General features: G+C 38.9%; 1 protein-coding gene across 4 annotated transcripts in view; it reads right to left on the bottom strand.

The window, feature by feature from the left end:
• The window catches only part of ZNF385D (zinc finger protein 385D), a 290014-nt gene that overhangs the window by 199453 nt on the left and 64127 nt on the right, over positions 1-26434 (bottom strand). For all 4 annotated transcript variants that reach the window (XM_074371716.1, XM_074371727.1, XM_074371723.1 and 1 more), the window contains exon 2: positions 17741-17883. In XM_074371716.1, coding sequence (XP_074227817.1) covers positions 17741-17883 — 143 coding nt within the window. The remainder of the gene's footprint in view (positions 1-17740; positions 17884-26434) is intronic.

Below are 26434 nucleotides of genomic sequence, written 5' to 3'. Positions count from 1 at the left end.
GGGGAAAACGAGTGCCCCTCTCCCTGCCAACTACCGCAGGAGCTTTCCTAACCAGGTAACACGGTGGCACAACATGCAGAGGAGAAAGAAGTGGTTACATTCATTGATTTTTCTTTATGAGACGTGGAAGTCCTTAAAACGTAATTTTTTTTTTTGCACTTTATTTTTCATGGAGGTGCTCAGGGTTGAACCCAGGACTTCGTGCATGCTAAGCATGTGCTCTACCACTCGACTATACCCTCCCCGCTCTTAAAACACAAATTAAAAAAAATTCCTCCAAAGAGCTCTTAGGCATCCGTGATGCTGTGTAGGATAAAGGTCACCACGGATCAGGCCCTGTTCCACATGTTCTCCCGTCTCAGATTCCCAACACTTTTCAGTAAAGTTAGAAACCAATGAATGGAGCCCATCATACACAAGCACCATCAGTTTGAGTCTATAAATGCTATAAATTCAGAAGTGCCAGGAAGTGCTAATTATCTCTCTTGTCTATCTTTCCTATCCCAAGTTCCTAGAAAAGCAGGAACGGTAGCTTTTCAATCTAATAGGTGACAAAAGTCACAGAAGCACTCAAAGTGTACATAGATGTTCAAAAGAGCACAAAAATGTTCTGGTAAAACTAATTGTTTTTCCTGTGTGATTCCTTTTGAAACACTGGTTTTAAAATATTCCCAAACTATTGTACTGCTGGACTGTTTGTTTTAGTGTCTAATTAAAAAAAAATAATTTGGATTTAGAAATCAAAATAATGAAGTGTCTTATCCCCATATGTAATCACTTAAATCTATCTTTCTTTTTCTTTCTTTCTTCCTTCCTTCCTTCCTTCCTTCCTTCCTTTCTTTCTCCCTTTCTCCCTTTCTTTCTTTCTTTCTTTCTTTCTTTCTTTCTTTCTTTCTTTCCTTTCTTTCTTTCCTTTCTTTCTTTCTTTCTTTCCTTTCTTTCTTTTTCTTTCTCTTTCTTTCCTTTTTTCTTTCTTTTTCTTTCCTCCCTCCCTTCCTTCCTTTTTTCTTTCCTTTTTTCTTCCTTTCTTTCCTTTTTTCTTTTTCTTTTTAGTTCCTTAAAATCCCTCAACAAGGTCCTTGAAGTTAATTCCATTTTTGAGTGTTCAAAAAAGGAGGCTCAAGAATTAACTACAAATTTTACTGCTTTCTTTTTTCTTTTTTTTAAATTAAAAAACATTTTTGTTGATGCATGGTTGATTTACACTGTTGTGTTAGTTTCTGGTGTATAGCAAAGTGATTCAGTTTTATATATATATATATATATATATATATATATATATATATATTCTTTTTCATTATAGCATATTGCAAAATATTAAATACAGTTCCCCATACTATACAGTAGGGCCTTATTGTTTATTGTATATACAGTAGTTTTTATCTACTAATACCAAGTTCCTAATTTATCCTTCCCCTGCCTTACCCTTTGGCAACCATAAGTTTGTTCTCTATGTCTGTGAATCTGTTTCTGTTTTGTAAATAAGTTCATCTGTATCATTTTTTTAGATTCCACATATAAGTGATATCATATATTTGTCTTTCTCTGTCTGGCTTACTTCACTTAGTATGATGATCTCTAGGTCCATCCATGTTGCTACAAATGACATTATTTAATTCTTTTTTACGGCTGAGTAATATTCTATTGTATAAATATACCACATCTTCTTTATCCAGTCATCTATCAATGGACATTTTTAAATTGCTTCCATGTCCTGGCTATTGTATATAGTGCTGCTATGAATACTGGGGTGCATGCATTTTTCAAATTAGAGTTTTCTCAGGGTATATGCCCAGGAGTGTGATTGCTGGATGATACTGCAACTCTATTTTTAGTTTTTTTTAGGAAACTACATACTATTTTCCATAGTGGCTGCACCAATTTACATTCCCACCAGCAGTGTAGGAGTGTTCACATTTCTCCATACCCTCTAACCAGCATTTATTATTTGTAGACTTTTGAATGATGGACATTCTGACTGGTGTGAGGTGATACCTCATTATAGTTTTGATTTGTGTTTCTCTAATAATTAGTGAACTTGAGCATCTTTTCATATGCCTATTGGCTATCTGTATGTTTTCATTAGAGAAATATTTGTTTAGGTCTTCTGCCCATTCTTCCAATCCAAGAGCATGGGGTATCTTTCCATTTCTTTAAAACATCTTTAATTTCCTTAACATATTGATCGCTGCATCACCCAAATCTGGGTGACAGTTGGGTTTCTTCAGGGGCACCTGATCCACAGTGGGCAACCAAAATGTTCATCAGTGTTACATAGTTCTCAGCATATAAGTCTTTCACCTCCTTGGTCAGGTTTATTCCTAAGAATTTTTTGATGCAATTTTAAAAGGAACTTTTTTTTCACTTTCCATTTCTGATATTTCATTATTAGTGTAAAGAAATGCAACAGACTTCTGTATGTTAATCTTGTATCCTGCTACTTTGCTAAATTCATTTATCAGTTCTAGTAGTTTTTGTGTGGAATCTTTAGGGTGTGTTTACATATATATTGTATATATATATAATATATATATATATACACACACATATACATGTTATCTGCATATAATGGCAACTTTATATCTTCCCTTCCAATTTGGATACCTTTTATTTCTTTTTCTTATGTGATGACTGTGGCTAGGATTTCTAACACTATGTTGGATAGAAGTGTGACAGTGGGCATCCTTGTCTTGTTCCAGATTTTAGCAGGAAGGTTTTCAACTTTTCACCATTGAGTATGTTGGCTGTCATAAATAACTTTTATTATGTTGAGATAAGTTCTCTTTTACCACTTTGGTAAAAGTTTTTATTATGAATGGATGTTGAAGTTTTATCAAATGCTTTTTCTGCATCTATTGAGATGATAATTTGATTTTTGCCCTTTCTTTTGTTGATGCAGTATATCACATTAACTGATCTGCATATGTTGAACCATCCTTGTGTCCCTGGGATGAATCCAATTTGATCATTTGATGTGTTCTTGGTCTCAGTTTGTTAATATTTTGTTGAGAATGTTTGCATCCACATTCGTCAAAGATACTGGCCTCTAATTTTCCTTTTTAGTAGTATCTTTGCCTGGTTTTGGTATCAGGATGATGGTGGCTTCATAAAATAAGTTTGGGAGTATTCCCTCCCCTTCAGCCTTTTGGAAGAGTCTGAGAAGGATCAGTATAAATCCTTTGTATGTTTTGTAGAATTCCCTAGTGAAGCCATCTGGTCCTGGACTTTTCTATGCAGGGAGTTTGTTTCATTTTGTTTTATTTGTCTGTTTTCAATTACAAATTCTAGTGATCAGTCTGTTCAAATTATCTATTTCTTATTAACTAAGTTTTGATGGACTGCATGTTTCTAGAAACTTGTCCATTTTTTCTAGGTTGTCCAATCTGTTGGCATATAATTGCTCATGGCAATCTCTTATTTTTGGTGTATTTCTGTGGTCTCAGTTGTTGTATCTCCTGTTTCATTTCTTATTTTGTTTATTTGGGTCCTATCTCTTTTCTTCTTGCTAAGCCTGGCCAGAGGTTGATCAATTTTGTTTAACTTTTTCAAAGAACCAGCTCTTGGTTTTATTGGTTTTTTTCCCATTGTTTTTTATTCTCTATTTCATTTATTTCTTCTCTGATCTTTATTATTTCCTTCCTTCTGCTGACTTGATGTTTCGTTTATTCTTTTTTTTTTTCCTAATTCTTTTAGGTGGTAGGTAATATGGTTCTCAGTTTTTGAGGACGGCTTTTATCTCTATGAACTTCCCTCTTAGGACTTCTTTTGCTGCATTCCACAGATTTTGTGTGGTTGTGTTTTCATTCTCATTTGTCTCGAGGTATTTTTAGATTTCCTCTTTGATTTCATCATTGGCCCATTGGATTTTAGTAGCATGTTGTTTACCCTCCGTGAACTTGTTTTTTTTTTCCTTGTTTCTGTTTCTGTGTTGATTTCTTGTTTCATGCCATTGTGGTCAGAAAAGATGCCTGAAATAATTTCTATCCTCTTAAATTTATTTAGGTTTGTTTTGTGTCCTAGCACATTATCTGTCATAGAGAATGTTCCATGTGCATTTGAAAATAATATGAGAATAATAATATTCTTCTATTTTTTCTGCATGTAATGTCTTGAAAATATCAATTAAGTCTAACTGTTCTATTGTTTAGGATCTTTGTTACCTTATTGATTTTTCTGTCTGGAAGATCTGTCCATTGATGTCTCTGGGGTGTTAAAATCTCCTACTGTTATTGTATTCCCATCAATATCTCCTTTTATGTCGGTTAGTATTTGTTTTATGTATTTAGGTGATCCTATATTGGGTGCATATATGTTAACAAGTGTAATAGCCTCTTGTTGTTTCCTTTTATCATTATATAGTATCCTTCTTTATCTTTCTTCCTGGTCTTTGTTTTAAGGTCCATTGTGTCTAAGAATATTGCTACCCTCACTTTCTTATCATTTCCATTTGCACGAAATATCTTTTTCTATCTCTCCACTTTGAATCAATATGTGTCCTTTGCCCTAAATTTGGTCTCTTGTAGGAGGCATATTTTAGCTCTTGTTTTATTATCCAATCTACCACTCCATGTCTTTTCATTGCTGCATGTAATCCATTGACATTTAAAGTAATTATTGATAGACATGTATTTATTGACATTTTAAACCTTGTTTTCCAGTTGATTTTATACTTCTTCTTTGTTCCTTTTTTTCTTTGTTTTTCCTTTTGTGGTTTGATGGCTTTCTTTTCTATTATGCATGTTTTCTCTTCTTTTTGATTTTTATGAATCTATTGTATCCTTTTGATTTGGAGTTACCTTGTTTTACAAATATGTTAACCCATTACTGTATCTACTTGCTTCAGACTAGTAGTCATATAGACTCAAACACATTAAAAAAAAATCTGCATTTTCTTACTTTCCTTCCCCACATTTTATGATTTTCATGTCCTATTTTACATCTTCATGTTTATCCTTTTGCAGTTCTTTGTAGTTATCATTGCTTTCACAAAAACAAATTTTTTTAAATCTGTATACTGGCTATTTTAAGTGATTTACTTTCTTATTGTGATTTTCGTTTTCCTATAGCTTCTTGCTTCTTTTCTATTTAGAGAAGACTTTTCAATACTTCTTTTAGGATAGGTTTAGTATTGTTGTATTCTTTTAGCTTTTGCTTGTCTGAGAAAGTCTTTCTCTCTCTTTCTATAATAAATGATAATCTTGCTGGATAGAATATCTTAGGTTGTAAGTCTCTTCCCTTTCAGGACTTTGAATATATCTTGCTACTCCCTTCCAGCCTGCAAATTTCTATAGAGAAATCAGCTGACAGCCTTATGGGGGTAGCCTTGTAATTGACTCTTTGTTTTTCTCTTGCTGCCTTTAGAATCCTCTCTTTAATCTTTAACTTTTGTCATTTTAATTTTAACATGTCTTAGTGTAGGTCTGTTTGGGTTCATCTTGTTTAGGTCCCTCTGCACTTCCTATATCTGGGTATCTATTTCTATCTTTAGGCTTGGGAATTTTTTAGCCATAGTTTCTTCAAATACATTTTTAATCCCCTTTTCTCTTTCTTCTCCTTCTGGGATCCCTATTATGCGTTGATTGACATGCTTTATATTATCCCATAGGTCTTATATATTGCTTTAATTTTTTTTCATTTGTCTTTCTGTCTGTTGTTCTGATTGGGTGATTTCCATTATTCTATCTTCCAGGTCACTTATTCATTCTTCTGCATTATTCAGTTTGCTAGTTATTGCCTTTAGCTCAGCTTCCATCTTGGCAAATTAGTTTTCTAATTTTACTTGGTTCCTCTTTATAGTTTCTAGCTCCTTTTTACAGTAATCTGAATTTTTATCAATAGCCTTTCTTAATTCCTCCAGTATTTTTATTACCTCTTTTTTGGACTCAAGAGTCTGTTAGACTGGAGAGATCTGTTTCATTGTTCCTTCAGGAGATTTCTCTTGTTCTTTTAATTGGGACTGGTTCCTCTGGTTCTTCATTTTACTTACATTTCTGACTCTAACAGTTTAGGAGAAACAGTTATCTGCTGTTGTTTTAAAGGCTGTTTTTATGTGGGAGTGTGCCTGTGTAGCCTGCATGGTCTAATATTTTTGCTGTGAGGGCTGTTTTTAATACAGATGGCTGCCACATCTTTCCTCTGTGTGTGTTGGCTGTTATCCACTTGATGGGGGCGGGGGGTATAATTGGTGTTGGTACCAGAGTCTGCACTGGACTTTGAATGGGGCCTCCTCTTGGCTTTGTGGTTTTCACAGCCTTATCAGGGGCAGGGTATGTACCCTAGGTGTTGGAGTGAAAGCCCCCAAGATCCATTTCTCAAATGTGATGTGGGGTAGGCAGGACTGGAGCACTCCCATCGGGAGAGGAGCCACTTAGTATTCCTTTATAGGAACTTTATGTAAAGAAGTATGCTCTGTGGTGTCGCATGTCACCTGTTGTGCAGGTTCACAAAGTACACTATTGTTGGTGCTGCCCTCAGCCCTGGGAATGCTGGCAATATGCTCTGAAGCCCCTCAGGTGCCGTGCTCACAAAGACGCTGGCGCAGATCCATAGGTGCAGATTCACTGAAGACAGGTACCAGGATCACAGTAGTCACACGCCCGGACCTGCCATGGGAGCTACAGAAGCAGCCCAGGCCCTGGCCCCACCTCTGCATGCACGTGCCCTCGAAGCCCACAGCTGCTAATGCTGACCAGCCCCACCCACAGATGTCCTGGTTCGATGTCCCACAAGTGCTGAGTTTACAAAGGCCCCTGCTGAGGAGGCAGCATAAATCCATGGATTACACAGCCACTGTGAGAGGGCTCAGATTTCACCCCTGCTTCCTTAGTGGTGTGGTACCTGGAGATCAGCTCAGATTTCAGCCCTGCCTCTACATATGGGCAATGCAGAGGCACATGTGCACTCCCAGAGCACTTAAAGGCGGAGTCATACCTGCTGTGAGCACACTGAGAGTGAGGCTGCTATGATGGGGTCTCTGCCCCACCCTTCATGTGCCCATTAACAATGGCACTTCTATGGCAGACCCAGGCTCTATTCACGTACATCCCAGGTTTCAGCTCGTACACACTTCAGCCCCTTCAGGCTGACTCCACACAGCCAACCTCAGTCCTCTTCCTGGATCTGTCCTCTGGAGCCCAAGTTTCATCACCCAGATCCCACAAGCACCACCAGATGCGCATCTCGGGCTGGGGACTACAGTGAGGTGGCCCAAACCCTCTAATGCAGGTCTCTCTCTGTTCTGCCTGTTGGAATCCAGCTGCTGCACTCTTCTCTGAGCCTCTGAAGCTTCCTTTCTGTTCTAGCTGATCTCCCAGCTTGTAACAGGGGTTCCCAAGGTGAGGGAACCTTTCCGCTTTCACAGCTCCCTCCCAGGGAGTCAGGTCCCATCTAATTGCCTTTTTTTTTTTCATCCTACTCAGCTATATGGTCATCTTTCTTGCAATTTTGGTTGTCTGAGCTCTTCTGCCAGTGTTCAGCAGGTATTCTGTAAGAACTGTCCCACATGTAGATGTATTTTTGGTGTATTTGTGGGAGAAGGTGATTCCACATCTTCTATTCCACTGTCTTTTTTTTTTTTTAACATTTTTTAATTGAATTATAGTCATTTTACAATATTGTGCCAAATTCCAGTGTAGAGCACAATTTTTAAGTTGTACATGAACGTACATATGTTCATTGTCACATTTCTTTTCGCTGTGAGCTACCACAAGATCTTGTATATATTTCCCTGTGCTATACAGTATAATCTTGTTTATTTATTCTATATATGCTTGTCAGTATCTACAAATTTTGAACTCCCAGTCTACCCCTTCCCACCGCCCTACTGCTTTATTATTTGCCCAAATTCAAGATAAAATGTGGCATAAAGGGATATGCTTCGGAGAGAGGCAAAATGCAAGTTACCCTACTTATTTCTCTACTACCGTCTTGATTTATGAGTTTCAGAGAGAGCCATTTGCCATTGCCACACCTCACAAGGATCAGGGAAACTGGGTAGAGATAAAGGAATTTGAGCCAAATTGTATTTGTGGCTTCCTCAACTATACACTGTGCAACTCACCTAAATTTAATAACTGCTTCAAAGCCCCCTTCACTTTCTATATGTAGATGGAACTCTGAAACCTTAGGAGTGCTTCTCAACTCTCTCTGCTGAAGGACCAGCAACCTCCATCAGTCAAAAGCCAAAACTATTATGAAATTTAACAAAAATGAATTACCAGAAAAAAAAATGAAAAAGATATGCAAAATGTAAGTCATAATTCTTTACTAGCTTCAAAAGATGTAAATTTGCTCTAAGTTGCTATAAAGTTTTCTCAATGTTACTCACTCTCATTCTCAGCACTTATCTCATTGCAGACCTGTTATCAGTTCTTGGACAAGTACATAGAGGTCTATAAACCACACTTTGAGAAGCACTGAGTCATAAAACCAAATAGTCTGCTGGCAGAAAGTTCTCAATCCTTTGACGAAGCGTAATGAGAAACAGCATTAACACTGTCTTTCACATTCATGTTGGGAGGGCAGTCTGAGAAGGTTACTCTTTGATCTGTATGTATTCTTAGCTGTGAAAATGGATTTTCCCACCAGTTTTGTCCACAGTGTGAAATTCAGTGATTCTCAACATTTAAGGGGGCAAAGGAATCACCTTCAGGAGGTTGTAAAAAATGCTCATTAGGGTCCCAACACCAGAGGCCAGAGTTCAGAATTCAACAGACTTCCTTAACATTTACAATTTCTGTAGCACTTTCGATCTTTAACACCTTTAGACACTTAATATGAGGTCAATACAATTACGCTAGTTTCACAGATGAGAAAACAAGAACTCAAGAGTTTTGCCATAGATAAAAGTATTAGACACAGAACTCAGATCTTTTAGATTCTAAGTGTATTTTTTTTTCTTATGTGGGTAGATGGGTCTTGATCTTAAAACGTCTAAATTGTTAGTAGGATAGGATAATTTTTTTGAAATTTATTACTACTTAAAGTTATTTATTCCTCTGACAATGACAGCCTGTACACATAAATGCTTGGGAGGGTGACATTATGTACGGTCCAAGGAAACTTTAGATGTTCTTTTTCATAACTGTCCAATCACCCAGAATATTATTTGGGAGATAGCTTACTTTCTTGGAGCTAAGACTTCTAAAGAATGACAGATTATTTAGTTAATTAGCTTCTAATGTGTACCAAGGCTCTGACAGCTAATTAAAGAAACTACAACTTTTTTACAGGCAAGAGATCAGCTAGCTATGTTGTAGATGAAATTGCCCTGGACTCAGATCACTTTACACCTAAATCCAGCCATGATTCAATGATTTTTACTTGTGTAATTTGGGGCAAAAAATTATTTTATTTCACACCTTTGAGTTTCCTTACCTATATCATCCAGATAGTATCTGTAACATGAAAGGCTGTTATGAAATCAGATTTTTTTAAAAAGTGGGTGTAAAATTGCCTTCCGGAATAGCCCTTGTCACTTAGCTTATGATCAATAAATTTTTTCAATTAAAAAAAGGCAACATATTGTGTTTTATCTCCTTCTTTCTTTTATAGTAAATACAGGGAGCCTGAAGGGGCACCAAAGAGAACTTCTATACAGTGTAAATGACCTATGGTGTAGAATCCTTCTCCCCAGGGATAGGCTTATTTACCATGGAGATAATGGAGATAGTTCAGTAAAAAGATGGATGACAAGCTGTCAGAAATATTATAGAGTGCAAGTGGAGGAAGGTAGACTAGATGGCTGCAAGAATTCATTCTTATTTGGGTAGCCATGACAATGTATCACAAACTGGGTGTCTTCAACGACAGAAATGTATTTTGTTCTGGAGGCTAGAAGTCCAACATCAAAGTGTCAGCAGAGGGGGTGCCTCCTGAAGGTGGGCACCTTTCCTCACAAGAGAAGGATCTGTTCCACATCTCCCTTTGTGGCTCACAGAAGGCATTTGCCCTGTGTCTCTTCACATCATCTTCCCTCTAGGCCTGTGTCTGTGTTCAAATTTCCCCCTTCTACAAGGATACCAGTCATAATGGATTAGGGCTCACTAAGGATCTAATTTTAACAGATTACATCTTCAATGACCCCATTTCCAAATAAGCTCGCATTCTAAGGCACTGCGGGTTATGAATTTGGGGGGTACATTTCAATGCACAGTGCTGTGATGCAATGATTAGCATCCTTATGAGAAACAGAAGTCGGGAATCTCAGTTCTCATCTCTGCCACTAATGAGCCGTGAAACTGGAAATCTCTCAATCATTCTAGGCTTATCTGTAAAATAAGTAAGTTGGAGCAGACACAAATTAACTCAAAAAAGTTTCTTTCATTTTTAAAATGTCTGTATCTAACTTTGGAGTGGGGATCTCCCGAAGAGCAGCCAGAGCCCACAATAAGCTAGGAACTTAGACTGGCTCTTATTCAGGTCTCCGTATTTGCCCAGGATTGTCGTAAGAAAGTCAGACTAGCAGACGGGTCAAATACATATGTTTGTAAGAACAAAGCTTAGATTGACTGATAAAGGAAAATAAATGTAATGCATATTAGGCCTCAAACTTTAGTGAGAGGAACGTGTTCAGACCTCCAAATATCACTGAAGGAAGAGATAAAAAAAAAACAATTTACCAAGCAGATTGTCACTAAAGAGAGAACTGAGTGGCAGGGGAAGAGCAGCAGGGAGATGTTTTTGTTCTCAACATATTTGAATGATAAGAAAATATGTTACCTTGTCAAAGAGTAAACAAGTATTAAAACAGAAAAAAAAATTGTGTTTAGGGCAATTGTTTATCTTTTATTCTCAAGCCTAGATGTTCTGGATTTGTCATTTTATATTTGAGAGTCCCTATAAATAGGGACTTTTACAACTTACAGAACTTTACAACTTATATAAAAGTATAAGACTTTAACGATTTTTGGTTTTACAGGAAGGGGTAGGGCTCAGCAAACATGCTTATATATCTGTTTCAGTGTGAAAATATATAATGGAAGATTTCAAAACCTTACGTTTCTTAAGATGCTTCTGCTGTGCACATATGGCATATTTAACACACAGAAGTAGCTAGTAATCTGCTACATTTGTCTTCAAAGGACAAGGAACTTAGCCCTCAATACCATATTTACCACAGCATTTTTTTCACCTGAAAAAATCTCCACACCTTTTACTAGTTGGGACCAAGAAAAACAGGTTTATTATTCTACCCATAATTTGACCTTGGCTCCCCACCTATTTTAGTGACAGCAGCAATTGTAAAAACTTAGTAAGGATGATTATTAAGGTGTCAACTGAATTTAATTGACATCTCTCTAAACCCACCAAACGGAGGTGTGGTTAACATTTCCGTAACTCCAACACTGGCTAGGGGAGGGAGGCATCTTCAGAGCTGGCACAGGGAACAAAGTACAGAGACACAGAGGAGAGCCAAAGTCAAGAATAAGTTTCAAAAGGAAAGGAGACAAAATGTGCCAGTACCTATGGTAGTATTTCTATTTTAAAGATGGAGAACATAAAAAAGCCTGAAGGGTTTATATCCCAGGATAACAAAAACTTGAACTTGAGATGTTCTATTTTGAGTTCTGACTTTCTGTCATTCATTTACACCACTGTCCTTCTATACAAATGGAGTAAATAAATGCTTCAGCCAACATAAAACAATGCATGCATAGTAAAGGGAGGGATGGCCCGATACTACGTGTCCTTATGTTTCCTAAGAATTGCTTGAATTAATCATTTCAGTTAGAAATATTCTAATGTATGAAACAGTGGGTAGTTAGAATTCTTTTTAAATTTTCATTAACTTTCATTCCTCCAATTATGTTTCTTATGATACAGGTCTAATGGTTATTTCTCCTCTATTAGTTATCTATCATGCATTTTTCCTGTCTGTCTATCTATCTATACATCTATTTATCTGTCTATCATACATCATCTACCATCCACTCATTCATTCAATAAACGTGCACTGAGTCTTTGCAATATTCCAGGCTCTGTATCTTAATGAACAAGATACATGTGGAACTAATCTCAGATCCCAAATTAAACCCACCTTTATCATATAAGCTTTCCTTGGCCACCTCCAAGTGACCTCTTGAAATTAGTCAGCGCTTGCTTTCAAAGGCTTTTATTTCAGCATTTAATTCCTGAGTTCTTTACAGAATGTTTTAGTGATTCCACTCCATTTTCCCAACAAAACGCTTGCACAGAACTGTCTGATGCAGTGTTTTCCTTGGCCACCTCTGCGTGACCTCTTGAACTCATTCACTGAATGAATAAATGAATGAAAAACTCATCCACGTATTTTTCTCTCCAACAATTTTGAAATTGTGGCTCTACAGAAAAGCTGAAAACTTTCATAGCAAAATTTTGGCTTTTCACCAGTTGGGATGCAAGCAGTGATTTCAGATAGATGGAACATAATGAGCATTCAATAAATGGCAGCTGTCACCAAGGTCCTGATCAATGTCACCCCACAAGCAAGGCTCCGAGTATTTCTGGGAGATAAAACACAACCAGAGAAGGGTCGTACTAGACCTGGTTGTACCAGCTGCAGCTGCTGATACCCTCCGATGTCCCCAAAGCCCCACCACACAAACACCAGAAAGTCCTCTAAGTGCCACAATGGTGAAGACTCAGCCTGTTAGTGTTGCCCTTGAGTCCTAATAGGCCTGGCACATTGCAGACCCTCAGTAAATGTTTGTTAAGTGAATGAAGGAATACTCTCCAGGAGTGTAGGAATTGTCCAAAGCATGTCGTCGTCTTCCTGGCTTCCCCTCCGTCTACCCAGGTACATTCAAAATCCCAGCCCTACCCCTGAAAGACTAAATCAGAATCTGCATTTTAACACAATTCCCTCAGGGATTCATATGCATCCTAAACATGGCAAACACTCCCCTAAAACACATAAAGGTCACTTTCCTGCCTCCCAATGGATGAAACTTCCGAACCCAAACTAATGCCACATTCAAGTGTGTGGGGCTGGTTGTCTGTAGGGCTGCTGTTTTAGAAAAACAAGAACTAACTAGAGTCAAGTCAGGTGCTAGGATCTGATCCCTTTTTCTCTGTCAGTCTCTCTTTGCCTGCTTTCTTCCTCCCCATCTGCTCCCCCGCCTGGTGATGAAATCACAGTATACAGAGGAACAGCACAGAGTCAAAACTTCTATGCTGATTTATTTTTTTAATATTAAAGACAATTCAGCCAGAGCAAACTGAAAGCAAAATAGTCATGTCCTGCATCTGCCCACCTTTCTGCCTCTTTGCCCTCTGCGTGACCTCCTCACGCTTCCGTGTGCATCTTCTGGAAGAGACAAGACGCAATATTTACTGGTGTAGGCAGGTGCTCTAGGTCAAGTTTACTCATTTAATGCTTATGCCAACAGGAAATACCGCCACGGATGGGGAACACAGAGTCAGGTTCACTGTCAGTCCCCGTCAGTGACATTCCAAATGTCCACTGTTGTCACAACTACTGGGCAGAATATAAAAAACAAAAAGGAAATTCTGAGACCGTTGGAGAAAGCCATCATGGAGCATGGCCAGGTTTTACTGGGGTGCTCCAATCCAAACAACATTACAGGGTCTTCCCTAAGCCCGCTCTCTGCTTTAATCTCCAGCATTTTAAAACTCAGCTACCTCTCTGATAACAAACCTACAAGACACTTAGTCATTATCATTTTATGGAGCAGGACACTGGGGCGCCGATGGATTTAGCCTCTTGCCCACGACTGCAGACACACTGAGCTTTTCTGATCCCACGTTGCCTTCCTATTCCACCATCACATCAAGTCTCCTGTTGGCAGCTCAGCACTGCCTCGCCTCTTCCGTGCTCCCCCTTACAACCCAAGGACAGGAAGCCTGAGGTTTAGGCTCCCAAGGTTCTCTGCCAGCAACTGTCAGCCTTAGATCCCACTAAAGGGAGGCATTTCATAAACTAAAGCATTTCATGACAGAGGTCATAATGTAAGTTTTGTGGATGAAAGTAACTGGGATTACTAGGCATCCTGTATTTCTGCAACTGCCTGACTCCAAGGAAACAAGCAGAAAAAAACAAGAGCCAACACAGCCTTCTCTGCCCTCTGCTTGCCAGTCCCTCCAAAGGTTTTCCAAGCATCTAAATCCTTGTATTAATTTCCTTCCTGTTTGCGTGCCTAGAATGGTTTCTATTTTTCTCACCAAACCCTCAGTAAGACAACCATACAGACAGCCTTTCACTCCTGTCCTTGAGCTGCCATTCTCTCTTGTACATCACTCTTTATAAAAGCACCCACATTTACAAACATTTCTTTATTTTTTTCCAGCTGCTTCTGTATGGACTAAAGTATTTTAATGACAGAGCTCATAACCTAATTTTTGTGATCCCTGTCCCAAGCACATAGTAGATGCTTGGTAAAGCACATACTACGTAGGAAAGAAGTATTTCTTTACTAAATATCATTCACCTACTTCCAGGATTGGATCCTTTTAAGAAATGCACACGCAGAGTGGGATCACCGAGATAAGAATGGTCCTGAGCACTGAAACTCCGATGTCTTAAGAGATTGAGGGATAGGATGGGGGTATGATGAAGGATTCAAGGGACGCTTCCTCTTGCCTGAAAGCTACTGGAACATCCAGAGATACAGCATCCCCAGCTCAAGGGAGCAGCTTCTGTTGCTGTTCCTTAAAAGCCGGCTCTAAGTAGACTAAGAAATCCTAAGGGTTCAACTGAATGTCCTTTCTTACATCCATATCCCAGCTGAAATCTGACATCTGTGTTTCTCTCTTAACTGTGTTTTTGTTGTTTTTTTTTTTAACAAATGTTTCATGATTCTTCCTGACTCACATCTAAACCCAATGGTTTTATACTCTTATTTAAGGGTAATAATGAGAGATAACCACTTATGGATTTTTTTACATGTATATACTAAAATTTTTTTCCTTCACCATTCTGCCACACCTTAGTCCCAAATAGACAGATGATTCCCTACTCATATGCTCAGAGGAGGAATATAACAGGAAGATAGTCTCTGATCACCACGGACCTTGTTTCAAAAGGTCAGGTGAGGGGAGGTTGTAGGGTGGCAATGAGGTCATAGGAACGTGGCCTATCCAGGCCGGAGGGACCACTGAAGCGTCCCAAATCTGTGCCTCCGAAGTCGAGAGCAGGACCATGCTCACCGGGGCTCACCATCCCAGGAATGCCTATGTGGATGCAAAACTTGATGAGCAGAGGAAGTCTCCCACCAAAAGCTGGATGGATAGTCTGTTTGATTCCAGAAACTTGGCGCACCCTGAAAAGAATTCAATTACATTTCCCTGCAGACTAATAAAATGGGCTTTTGAACCAGAGATAAAATTAACTTAGAGCAATAAAAAGTTACATTTAATACACCCTGAATTTGTGGTTTGAAGAGTCACACCTGCTACAAAATCAACAACTCAGGCTGCTACTTGGAGAGATGCTCTACCCCCTAATTCTCAGTCCAAGGCCATCCAGTCTGGGGCTTTGCAACCATTCCGTCCAGCTGGAAGCAAGGAGTGGCTTAATCTGTGACTGGCTGCAGCTTGACTGGCCCTGGAAGGACATAACCAATAGGTGCAGCAGCACAGTCTCTCGTTTTAAGTGGAACAAACCACCACAAGTCAAAATCAGTCACAGAAGAAAAAGAACCAAGTAAAACCTGGCCATCGCTTAGTCGGTGAACTTCCACATTCAAAATGAGGATTTACAGGGTATTTATAAACACAATGCTTAGTACTCAAACAGTGTTTGTTATATGCTGAGCCGGGGCCAAGTGATTTAACCCACGTCATCGTTACCACAAGCTGATGAAGTAGGTTCAGTATTCATCCCGTTTTATAAAGACACGGAGATACCTGGGGATAACATGACTTACCCAAGGTAGCGGCTCTTAGACTTGAACCGAGTCAGTCTAGCTCAGAGTCCCCCTGACCCCCTTCAGGACTGTCTATGCCCACAAATGCTCAGATAGTTTAAGCAGTATAACCCCAAAGGAAGAGATTATCAGATCCACTCCCTATACATTAAAGATGAGGAAACACCAGCAAAGAGATTAAAGAGGTGTGCTCAGTATCCTATAGCTCAGTATATCACTCATCTTTGTTTTATGACGAACAATACTCACTGTCAATCAGATGAACCATTTTGTTTATAATGTGACCCAAAGGGCAAAGCAAAAGTTTTAAACCCAGTCTTCTACAACCTTCCAGGAGTTTTACCTCAGCTTCTCTAAAGCTGACATGAGACCCAAGTGACAGGAGGTCACACAAAACACCCTGATGGGACATCTCTGGGTGTCTTCCTGGGAAGCAAGACTGTGCTAAGAAGTCACTTAAGAGAAGAACAGGCAAGGAGCTCAGAGAGAGGAAACCCAGGGGCTGTAACGTGGTCGTTCAAGAAGCAGGGAATTTGATTCGGAGCAATTTGTTCTCTACTCTTATTGAAACACCTACAATTAGAAACCTCTACTTTGGAAATGTGATCTTTTTGTTGCTCTGTTTCTGTTCCATCCATTTCAAAATAAGATCCCTGTGGAAAATCCTTCATGACCCCTAAGACAAAGCCATCACTGTAATTCTCCCTTGTCCTTCAGTAAAGGCCGGCAGGTAACCGTAGCATCTTACTGGCAGGTCCGAAGTCCCGTGATGAAGAATTATTAGTGAAAATGAGACCCACTTCTGTCTCCTGAAGGAGAATGATCTAATTGTGGGCCGAGCTGTTTTTCAAGTCCATCATGGGGACAAGATGTTACAACAAGAAATCTGGGTTATTTAGCTCCCTGGGCACTCAGTGACTCACGTCTTAATCCCCTTCACTTTGCGTGTGTTGACAAGTCCTGTCATTGATAAACTCAGCCTCGCCTTCTAATAACTGCTGAAAGCTGAATCACATGATATTAGAAAAAAATGTCACTTACTGGCTTCTAACCTTTTCAACCCTTACTTCTGTTTCCATCCTAAGAATATTCTCACTGCTTGTACGAAAGAAAGATGATGATGAATTCGAGGACTCTGGCAGCCTGCAAAGACATGCTTAAGAGTGAAAACAGAAGCAAGTAAGGATTGAATTGCTGTTGAGGAGGCTGTTGAGAAAGCTCCCCAAACAAGGTAATTTAAGAAAGACTTAAGTTGAGGAACTTAAGCTAAGCAAGAAGGAAAAAAAAAAAAAAAAAAAGAAGAAAATTCTTGCTACCAGCACGCTATGTTGTTTTAAGTTAAGAAGCGAAAATGTGCTCTATACCTTGGTGTCTATCTGTGTTGTGATTAACACCAGGGTCCTCTTTATTCAATTAGAAAAGATGTAACAGATCTAAAAATTAAAGAGGACCCAGAGAGAAGAAAGACGTGTTTAAATTAGTATACAGCTACTTGCCTTCAAATGCTCTAACAAATCTGTTAAATTTCAATTAAATTGAACTTAGCATGGAAAAGAAACTAAAAAAAATAAAATTAAATAAAATTTGAAAACCTAATAAAATAAAAGCTTTATAGGTTAGTGTTGCCTAGAAAGATACCAAAAGGGAGACATGAACTCAGGGTCAACCCAGTCAGATTGAATCTCCTTTCATTCTCCCTTGAAGGCACCTGGTTCTGGGGACCTTACCACCAGGCAGACAACTAGCTTTGTTGTGCTTTCGGACCAGCCATGGACTAGAGCAAAGAAGCGAAATAGAGGTAGTGACCAGCTCACCCCGGCCCTTAAGGTTTTCCAGTGCCTACCACCCTGGCACAGGCAGATGGCCACAGGACTTACCGCATTAAAATTGGGGAAGAGGTTGACTGCGGCCGCAGTGTCAAGAGGAAAGGGAAGAAACGGTTTAATGTCCAGCGACGGTTGCAGAGGAGGGGCTGGTGGGCGGACCAGGGCTGGGAGAGCAGGGCTCTGGCACGTACCACCTGCACAGGAGAGAAAAGGGAGCGATCAGGGGCATCGCACGTGTCAAACATACAATACGCAAACACCACAGTCTCTTTTGAGACCAAAAGGCCAGCTTCAAGGATCACTGGAAAAAAACAAGGCACAGAGAGTGTTGACTTCAACCGGGGACCGGCCAGTGCACAGCTGTGTCTTGAAGCAGAGGAAGCCTGTGGAGCTGCTCCCTTTTCTTTGTTGGATTAGAACTTTCCAATTAATGCAAGGAATTGTTAACATTTCAGACATATCATATTCTCCAATCCATCCTTCTTTTCCTGCCTAGAGCTCTGGATTGAGTCAGTAACAACTCTGTAGCCATGATCCCTTGATTCAAAGGGGAGACCCCTCCACTGCTCCCCCATCCCTCTTTGAAAACTAACTTTTGCTCAAAATATGCATCCAGTATGAGTGTTTAATTTACAGAACTGCTCTTTTCTACTACCTCCAAAACTCTGGCAGCAAGATGACATGAACCTGGCGCGGACAAGGAACTTAACCACAAACACAGGCAGCCACACCTTACTGCCTTGGCAACTGGAAGATTAAAACCAGCAAATCCAGCTACTAATCATGTAGTCCCTGCGCTATTTACACCCCTGTGGCTCTGAACATTCAATGACAACCTGCCTCCTTCCCAGTCACAAACAGGTGGAATTTAGAAGATCACCAGTGAGCAGGCAATGGGATATTATAGCAACATAGACACCTCCTCTGCGTATCAGTGGGCAATCAGCTATTTGCAAGGAAATTGCACCCTTGCCCCCTTCCTAGGACTCCAGTGCATTCAGAAGTTGAAAGGACAGAAGCCCACTTTTCCTGTTCTGTCTCCCATATTTTGGTAACATTCCAAATAACAACATTTGTTGTTAATTAAAGGCTGTTTGAATCCTAGGAAACTGTTAAACTATGCCAGCCTTCTAATCTGAGAGGCAAGCAACAGACTGTAAAAAAAAAGACCCTGCTAGTGAGAATCCAAGAAGCATTAGGAAAACAAAATGCAGTGGGATTTTTGCTGTTCTCCTGGAAGAGAATTTTAAGAGACAGAAAAGAGAAGAAAGGTTCCTGTCTGTGCCGCGTACTTGCCTACTATCTTGTTTTTAAAACAAAGTGGAGTGAAATCCCACACAAATGATCTTTACAAATCTCACAGTCAGTGCCGGTCAACCGCACACACACCCCCATCATCTTGCTCTCAGTCAGTTACCCGAACAAAGGTAAACACTTAAAAAATGATCCCCCAACGCTAAAGCCAACCCTACTGGACCAGAAGATCTACTAACAAGGTGGGTGACTTAATACGTGTAACAGAAGCCGTCAGCACAGGATTTAATTAACCATCCCCAGGAAAACCATTAGCTCTCCTGGCTCCAAGTATAAAATCAACTGGAGCCAAATTAACACAACTAGTATTTCCCCCTGCCTCTTTTCACTTCCCTCTTGAAGTGTTCCTCCGCAACCACAAGGCCAGTAACAGCGAGTCTGAATCTGCCAACGAATTAAAATAAAAAGTAGTCCAAGTCAGGAAGTGCGGGGCAGACGTTAAAACAAACAGATAAAAGCAAAATTTAACACGTCTACATTCACCAGAGCACATCGTAAACTTAGTTTATGGTCCACCTGGCGGTACACTTGCTTGGAGAGGACATTCATAGAACTTTGGTGATGGACCTGTCATGACTTTGGTATTGCTGACAACTTCTCTTTCGATGAAAAGTTAAAGAACCAAAAAATTAAATTTTGGTGGATGCCTCTTTAGAAAACTCAGGAGTAAAATAAGTTTGGGTTGGAGTCAGTGGTATAGCTTAACAGGTTTACAAAAATAATAGTGAGCTTTCAATAAATAATTAGAAATTATTATTATCTGTATCACATGCTTTGCAAAAAGTATTCATTCATGCACACTGATTACCTTGTTTGACCCTAAAATCTTAGAAATCAGGTAAGGGCTAACATATTATCGTGGAGAAAGAAGTAAGTTGATAAACTAGCTGTTTGCGTCGCATCCAAAGAGATATTCTATTTTTATAATTACAAGAATACAATTTAGCAGGAACATATTCTGTAATTATTTCATTTATCAGTCTCTCTCTGGTTCAGGATATCCAAAGAGGTTCAGGGCAAACTCAAGCTTCTTTTTTTATCCACTAAAATGAGAGGAACAAAGAAGAAATATATGTTGATTTGATTGCCAGGGAAGTTAACTCCCACCTTCCTTTCTCCCAGATACTTAATTCCTTTGCAATCCATTATACAGACAATTCAAGGTGCTTTCTCAATGTTGCAACGGGAGTTTCCTACCTAGGGGATAAAAACATCAGAGTCGTAAAACTGGGGAGAAGGTGGAGCTACTACTTGTGTCCATCCCCTACTACCTGTTTGAAGGGAGAAACCTGAAAGATCAGTGGAAAACAAAGAACTCGTGACCACATATTCTTTGGCTACTTGCTCTGCAAATCCAGGTGTAGTGGATGCTGTGGTATGCTCCTGAGAGCCCCCTTCCTGATGAAGGCTCCCCAACTGCTGGGGAGCCACCACTGATGTCTCTCACCTGGGATCCTCTTCCAGCACTGCCTTGGATCAAAGGAAGCTGCTTAAACCAAGGTCAAAGTCCCTCCCGAGTGGAGAGGCTGGTAGCCCCAGGTAACGATGGATTCATGCAGGGGTTTACTGCCTTCTCCCCCTTGCCTCAAGCCAGGGCAACCCTGAAGCTCTATGTCAGCTCTAAAGCACCTCATAGAACCTAGGACAGACTGAGACCTCTGTTGTGACTGCATCACAGTTCAACTTCTCCCTTTGCTCAGGCCCGAATCTCTGATTCTTCGCAGGAGATGGTCCCCAGTAAAGTCTCAGAGTCCACATCCAGCAGCATGTGACCTATGACACCAGAGAATAACAATTCATGGGTCGAAGTGAAACACCGGATTACTTTATTCTAACACAGAGAACTGCCTCTAAATCTATGGCTTAATATTGAGGCACAAAATTGAGGCTACATCTTAAAAATTATCTGGGGCTAATATTTCTGCCTTTAAAATTAGGATACATTCTCAAACATTTTACTTATAGCAATCTGTATGTGCTCAACAGCAAGAACATTATTTGCAAATAGTGTAAAATCAAAAGCAGCAAACAAAATATGTTTCCCCTGCAAAGCTGATTAAATATGCTCCTTGAGAAAACAACTATTTCATTCTTTCATTTTTTAAATCAAAGTTATTATATTTAGGACAGGAATACATATTTATTATTCTTTTCTTTATTATAAAATTATCTCAACAATAATAAACATCAAAATATATAATGAATTTGTAGACAGGCCTACAGGTTTAAAAAAGAGTTGTTTTGTTGTTATTATTTACCAAGTTTTGCTTTATTCATTGGAGTGTCACATTTCTGGAAATATTGATGTTCTTAATTTGAGAAAAGCTTTTTGAAGCCTTTGTGGAATGGAGACTGAAAAAATAACAAATTCATGTCCTTTGTCTATGGACACTCCATGCCAAATTTCTTATATGCCATGAAAGTCAACAAATAAAAAAATTTATTGAGTAGAGATTAATTATTATAGTTATACTGAAGAAGGTGTTGAATAATGAAGGTAAATAAAATAAATAGGATGCAGTAAGTTCACAAAACTCTCTGCACCTTTTTGATGACTGGTTTTGTTAGTTTATATTCATATTTAGAATTTGGAATTGAACTACAGTGCAAACATATTACTTACTACTTTGGTCTATTCACAAGGCAGCTGTGTATTCACAGAAGTACAAATCTGTGCATTTGAAAAAAGTACCAGAATAACCTAGCTGTTAATAGAGACTATTTGAGAAAGTAACTTGTTGCATTCACTTCAAAAGTTTGCGTTTTTGAAAATCTAATTAAAATGTAAAAAAAAAGACACAAATGAACTTATTTACAAAACAGAAACAGACTCACAGACATAGAAAACAAACTCATGGTTGCCAGGGGGGAAATGGGGTGGGAAGGGATAAATTGGGAGTTCGAGATTTGCAGATACTAACTACTATTATATAAAATAGAGAAACAACAAGTTTCTTCTGTAGAGCACAGGAACCTGTATTCAATATCTTAAAGTAACTTATAATGAAAAAGAATATGAAAAGGAATATATGTATGTGTATGTATGACTGAACCATTATGCTGTACACCAGAAACTGACACATTGTAAACCGACTTCAATACTTCAATAAAAAATGTAAATTTGGAAATGTGTGTTTCAATAACTTAGACAGATAAATAGGAATTGTAAACCAGTGGTTGTCAGTTGACTCTATCATATTAGAGAGAAAGTCTATAGAGTGCCGAGCAGTGGGCCTGGCCAGTGTTCACTGAGTGAGGGATATTTTTTTTAATGAACCCAATAAGTTCCAAAGGAGCCATGGTTCAAGGTGGTCAAGACAGAAATCTGGGCTCCCTGAAAGTGGTCAGTCAAGATGATTTTAAAAGCACCTGAAAATTCTTCACTTTGTTTATTTTGATCCCAGCAGAAAGAAAGACTTTACAATAAAGGGTCACTCTGTAAATCAATATTTTGAAATATTCCTCAAGAGCCGGATAATGTTCTTTCCCTCATGCGACACTTTAACCTTGAACTTCTGCACTTGATCTATCCAGGGTTCATCAAACAGTCACAGACATCCTGACAGCTTCACCTGCTACTTAATCACTCATTTCTCCAAATGACAAAACCAAAGCTCAAAATGATTAAGGGTTGATGCTGTTAAATATTCATGACAGTACATGCGTTAGAACTGTGAATCATTAAAATATATAGATATACAGCTAAATATATTATTATCAAATAACATACATTATATTATATATATTATAATATTATTATTTATAGGAAGTAGCCAAAATCCCTGATTTCCTGATGGGAGGAATAATTTCTATCACATCTTTTTCCTTTACCATCAATTTAATTTTATATATATTCTTTTATATGCTTACCTGTATATATGTATATTTCAATAGTGTCAATAGTGAGCCGTGATTAAACTGCTAAACTGCTCAGAATAGTCATACCTAACAGAAGAACATCAGAGCATTTTATACAACATCCAGTCCTAAGTAGTTCCTTGTAAAACACCTGATTTGATATACATGGAACACTACTCACATCCATTCCCAACTATTTCAGTTAGAATTTGCCATGCCCTTCAGAAGTCCACGAACGATAAATGCTGGAAAGGGTGTGGAGAAAAGGGAACCCTCCTACACTGCTGGGGGGAATGCAGTTTGGTGCAGCCATTATGGAAAACAGTATGGAGATTCCTGAAAAAACTAAAAATAGACTTACCCTATGATCCAGCAATCCCACTCCTGGGCATATATCTGGAGGGAACTCTAATTCAAAAAGATACATGCACCCCAATGTTCATAGCAGCACTATATACAATAGCCAAGACATGGAAGCAACCTAAGTGTCCATTGATAGATGACTGGATAAAGAAGATGTGGTATATTTATACAATGGAATACTACTCAGTCATAAAAAAGAATAAAATAATTCTATTTGCAGCAATATGGATGGACCTAGAGATTGTCATTCTAAGTGAAGTCAGAAAGAGAAAGAAAAATACCATATGATATCACTCATATATGGAATCCATAAAAAATAAAATTTTAAAAGACACTGAATTCCTCTACAAAACAGAAACAAGACTCACAGACATAGTAAACAATCTTACAGTTACTTGGGGGGAAAGGGGGAAGGAAGGGATAAATTTGGTAATTTGAGATTTGCAAATGTTAGCCACTATATATATAAAAATAGATTTAAAAATCTCTTCTGTATAGCATGGGGGACTATGTTCAAGATCTTGTAATAACCTTTAATGAAAAAGAATATAAAAATGAATATATGTATGTATATGCATGACTGGGACATTGTGCTATACACTAGAAACTGACAAATTGTAACTGACTATACTTAATCAAAAAAAAAGAATTTGCCATGTCCATTGTGGGACGGAGGGGTGCAATAGGATATCTGAGGTCTATGGGATAGTGGACATCAAAGAATTAGATGTAATACTACTAATAGGAAGTAGGAAAGAAATGATGGATTTGGGGCATAAAGGCAAAACTTGATTTGACACAGAACCCTGGCCATGGAATGAATGTTGTCATTACTGCAACTGGCCAGCCAGGGTGGGTGGGAGTGAAATGCTGAGAATATAGCTAAATTTTATAAATCAATTGAGTAAAGCAACTGACATGGACTAGACCTGCTATCTCCTTAAAATTCCTTTAAAATGCACATGAATTTTGCCAGGTATCTATTTTAATACCCAGTTTACAAACTCCAAAGTCTAAGCTATCCCCTAAAATACATCTCACCTAAAATTACACAGGTAATAAATGGTATTGGATGTAAATGCGAGTAACCTCAACAATTTTTTATGCACTGATGCAAATAGCTTTTAAAGTTAAACAAACAAACAAATAAACAAAATGACAACAAAAAGGAATACTCTACGAAGTCAGGCTTGTCATATAAGGCAAGTCAGCTCCCTTGCAGCCAGCATGTAATGGACTAAATCAGAAATCTTGTGAGAAAATTCTATTACTGCTCAAAAAAAAAAAAAAAAAAAAGAAAGAAAGAAAAGAAAAAGAAAAAAGAACAGACCCATCCCTTGTACGGGAGACAATAAAGGAATATTCAGTATTTATTACCAATATTTACCTACCATGAGAAGATGCTGGTTCTGTCCTATATTTGAGAAAGAATCCCAAAAGACACGACTATCACATCAAACATGTTTCCAAAGCCCTCCAGTGTACATTCTTTAACATCCAATTGCCAAATCAGAAAAACAGATTAGTGTTTGCTGCATTCCCTTGTGTGGCTGCCTGGTTGTTGGCTGGGGATGACAAGGGGCAGTCTGTTGTTGAGATTGTTTGTTACTCCCTAGCTAGGAAAACTGGGATGTTTACCATGTTTCCTTAAACCTCAGTGACCCAAACTCCCATCCAGTTCCTCCTCTCTTTGTTTAAACACTGTTCCCAACTGCAAGATACAACTAGAAACGAGTTTTGAGTTAAAATGTGAATTTAGTATGGGTTGGTCACAATTTTTCTTTTACTGTTTTCATTTTTTCTGTTTTGGATTGTCGGTTCACCTACTAGGGTTTGGAAAATGGACTCATCACCTTCTCCTTCAGGATGAAGGCCCTCGTTGGCCTAAAGTGACTTGCCCTTGGCAGGTCAATTCAAACGTGAAAGCCAGGTCTGGTCCGTGGGGGCAGTTGGCAGCACTAAGCCACAAAGGGTGTTGACTGCTGACTCACACACCCTGCCCTTGACCACAGAGAGGAATGAGGTGAGAATGTCAGAGTCAGGACAATTGGAGCAGCAGTTGGGAGACAGTGATTCAGAAACGTTTGTCCAAGTCAACCATCTGACACCATCTTAACTAGTGAGAGAAAACACATGTGAATGAGTGAGCCCTGTTTTCCCTTGTTCAAATCCTTTTATGAACTCATTTTAAGTTGTGGTGTTTAAATATTCCAGGATGCTACCCCAAAGAAGAAAGTTAAGAAAACAGGACTAGCTAATGTGTTCTCTGCCGTTGCCACTGAGGACCATGACCAAAATCAAAATACCTCTACTGCCTAGTTGCCAATATCCTGAGTCATGTCTTCACTAGAAGAAAAGTGGAATCTCTCACTTATTTAACCAACTTGCATAACAATTTCTGGTGTCTGGGTCACTGTAGGAAGAGTCTGTTCAGAGTACCAGGGTAAGGAGTTTGAGACATTTAATCCTACATACCCTCCACACTTGAGCCCCTCTGTCAAATAGTGTGTTAGTCAGGACAAGTACCTCCTCAAAGGCAATCAAAAGATTCTGCCTGGAAGCTGCCTCTCCAGTCTGCACCAGTGGATGTGAAAATATAAAATTTTCCTCAGGAGGAATTCCTCAAGATTTAATTCCACGAAATTAATTCTAACTAATGAAAAAAGGAGCTCTAGTGCTGAGCTGTCCAATATGGCAGTCACTCCCATGTGTGGCTATTTTAAATTAGAGTCAAGCAAATTTAAGCCAAATTAAAAATTCAGTTTCTCAGTCACACCAACTACATTTCAAGTGCTTGGTACCCACGTGTGGACAGGGACTAGTTCATTGCCTACTGCAGTTAAAAGATGTTTCCACCATCGCAGAAGTTTCTATTAGACTTCATAGCTCTAGTGCAAAAGCCACACTCTCAAGTGAGAAGTAATTTAAAGGTAAGGTGTTCCAGAATGCATTGCTAATAGGAGACAGGGTCTTGCTTTCTCCTGGGTCCTTCTCCTTTTGGGGTTGAGAAAGAGTGCTTTCCCAGAGCCAAACATGGCTAGACCCTGCTGAGATGATACTAGAAAGAATTAGTCATCCATTCCCGGAGAAGACAATGGCCAATCTGTAAATCTCCATGTGGGCTCAATGGTGAAAATCTTCAAAGGGCAACCACATTTAAAAAAATGGAATGCTGAAATCAATATTAATGAATGATGAGTGCTTTGGATA

This window comes from Camelus bactrianus, chromosome 1 (assembly GCF_048773025.1).
Source record: "Camelus bactrianus isolate YW-2024 breed Bactrian camel chromosome 1, ASM4877302v1, whole genome shotgun sequence".
Taxonomy (NCBI): Eukaryota; Metazoa; Chordata; class Mammalia; order Artiodactyla; family Camelidae; genus Camelus; species Camelus bactrianus.
This window is presented reverse-complemented; position numbering and strand designations above follow the sequence as displayed.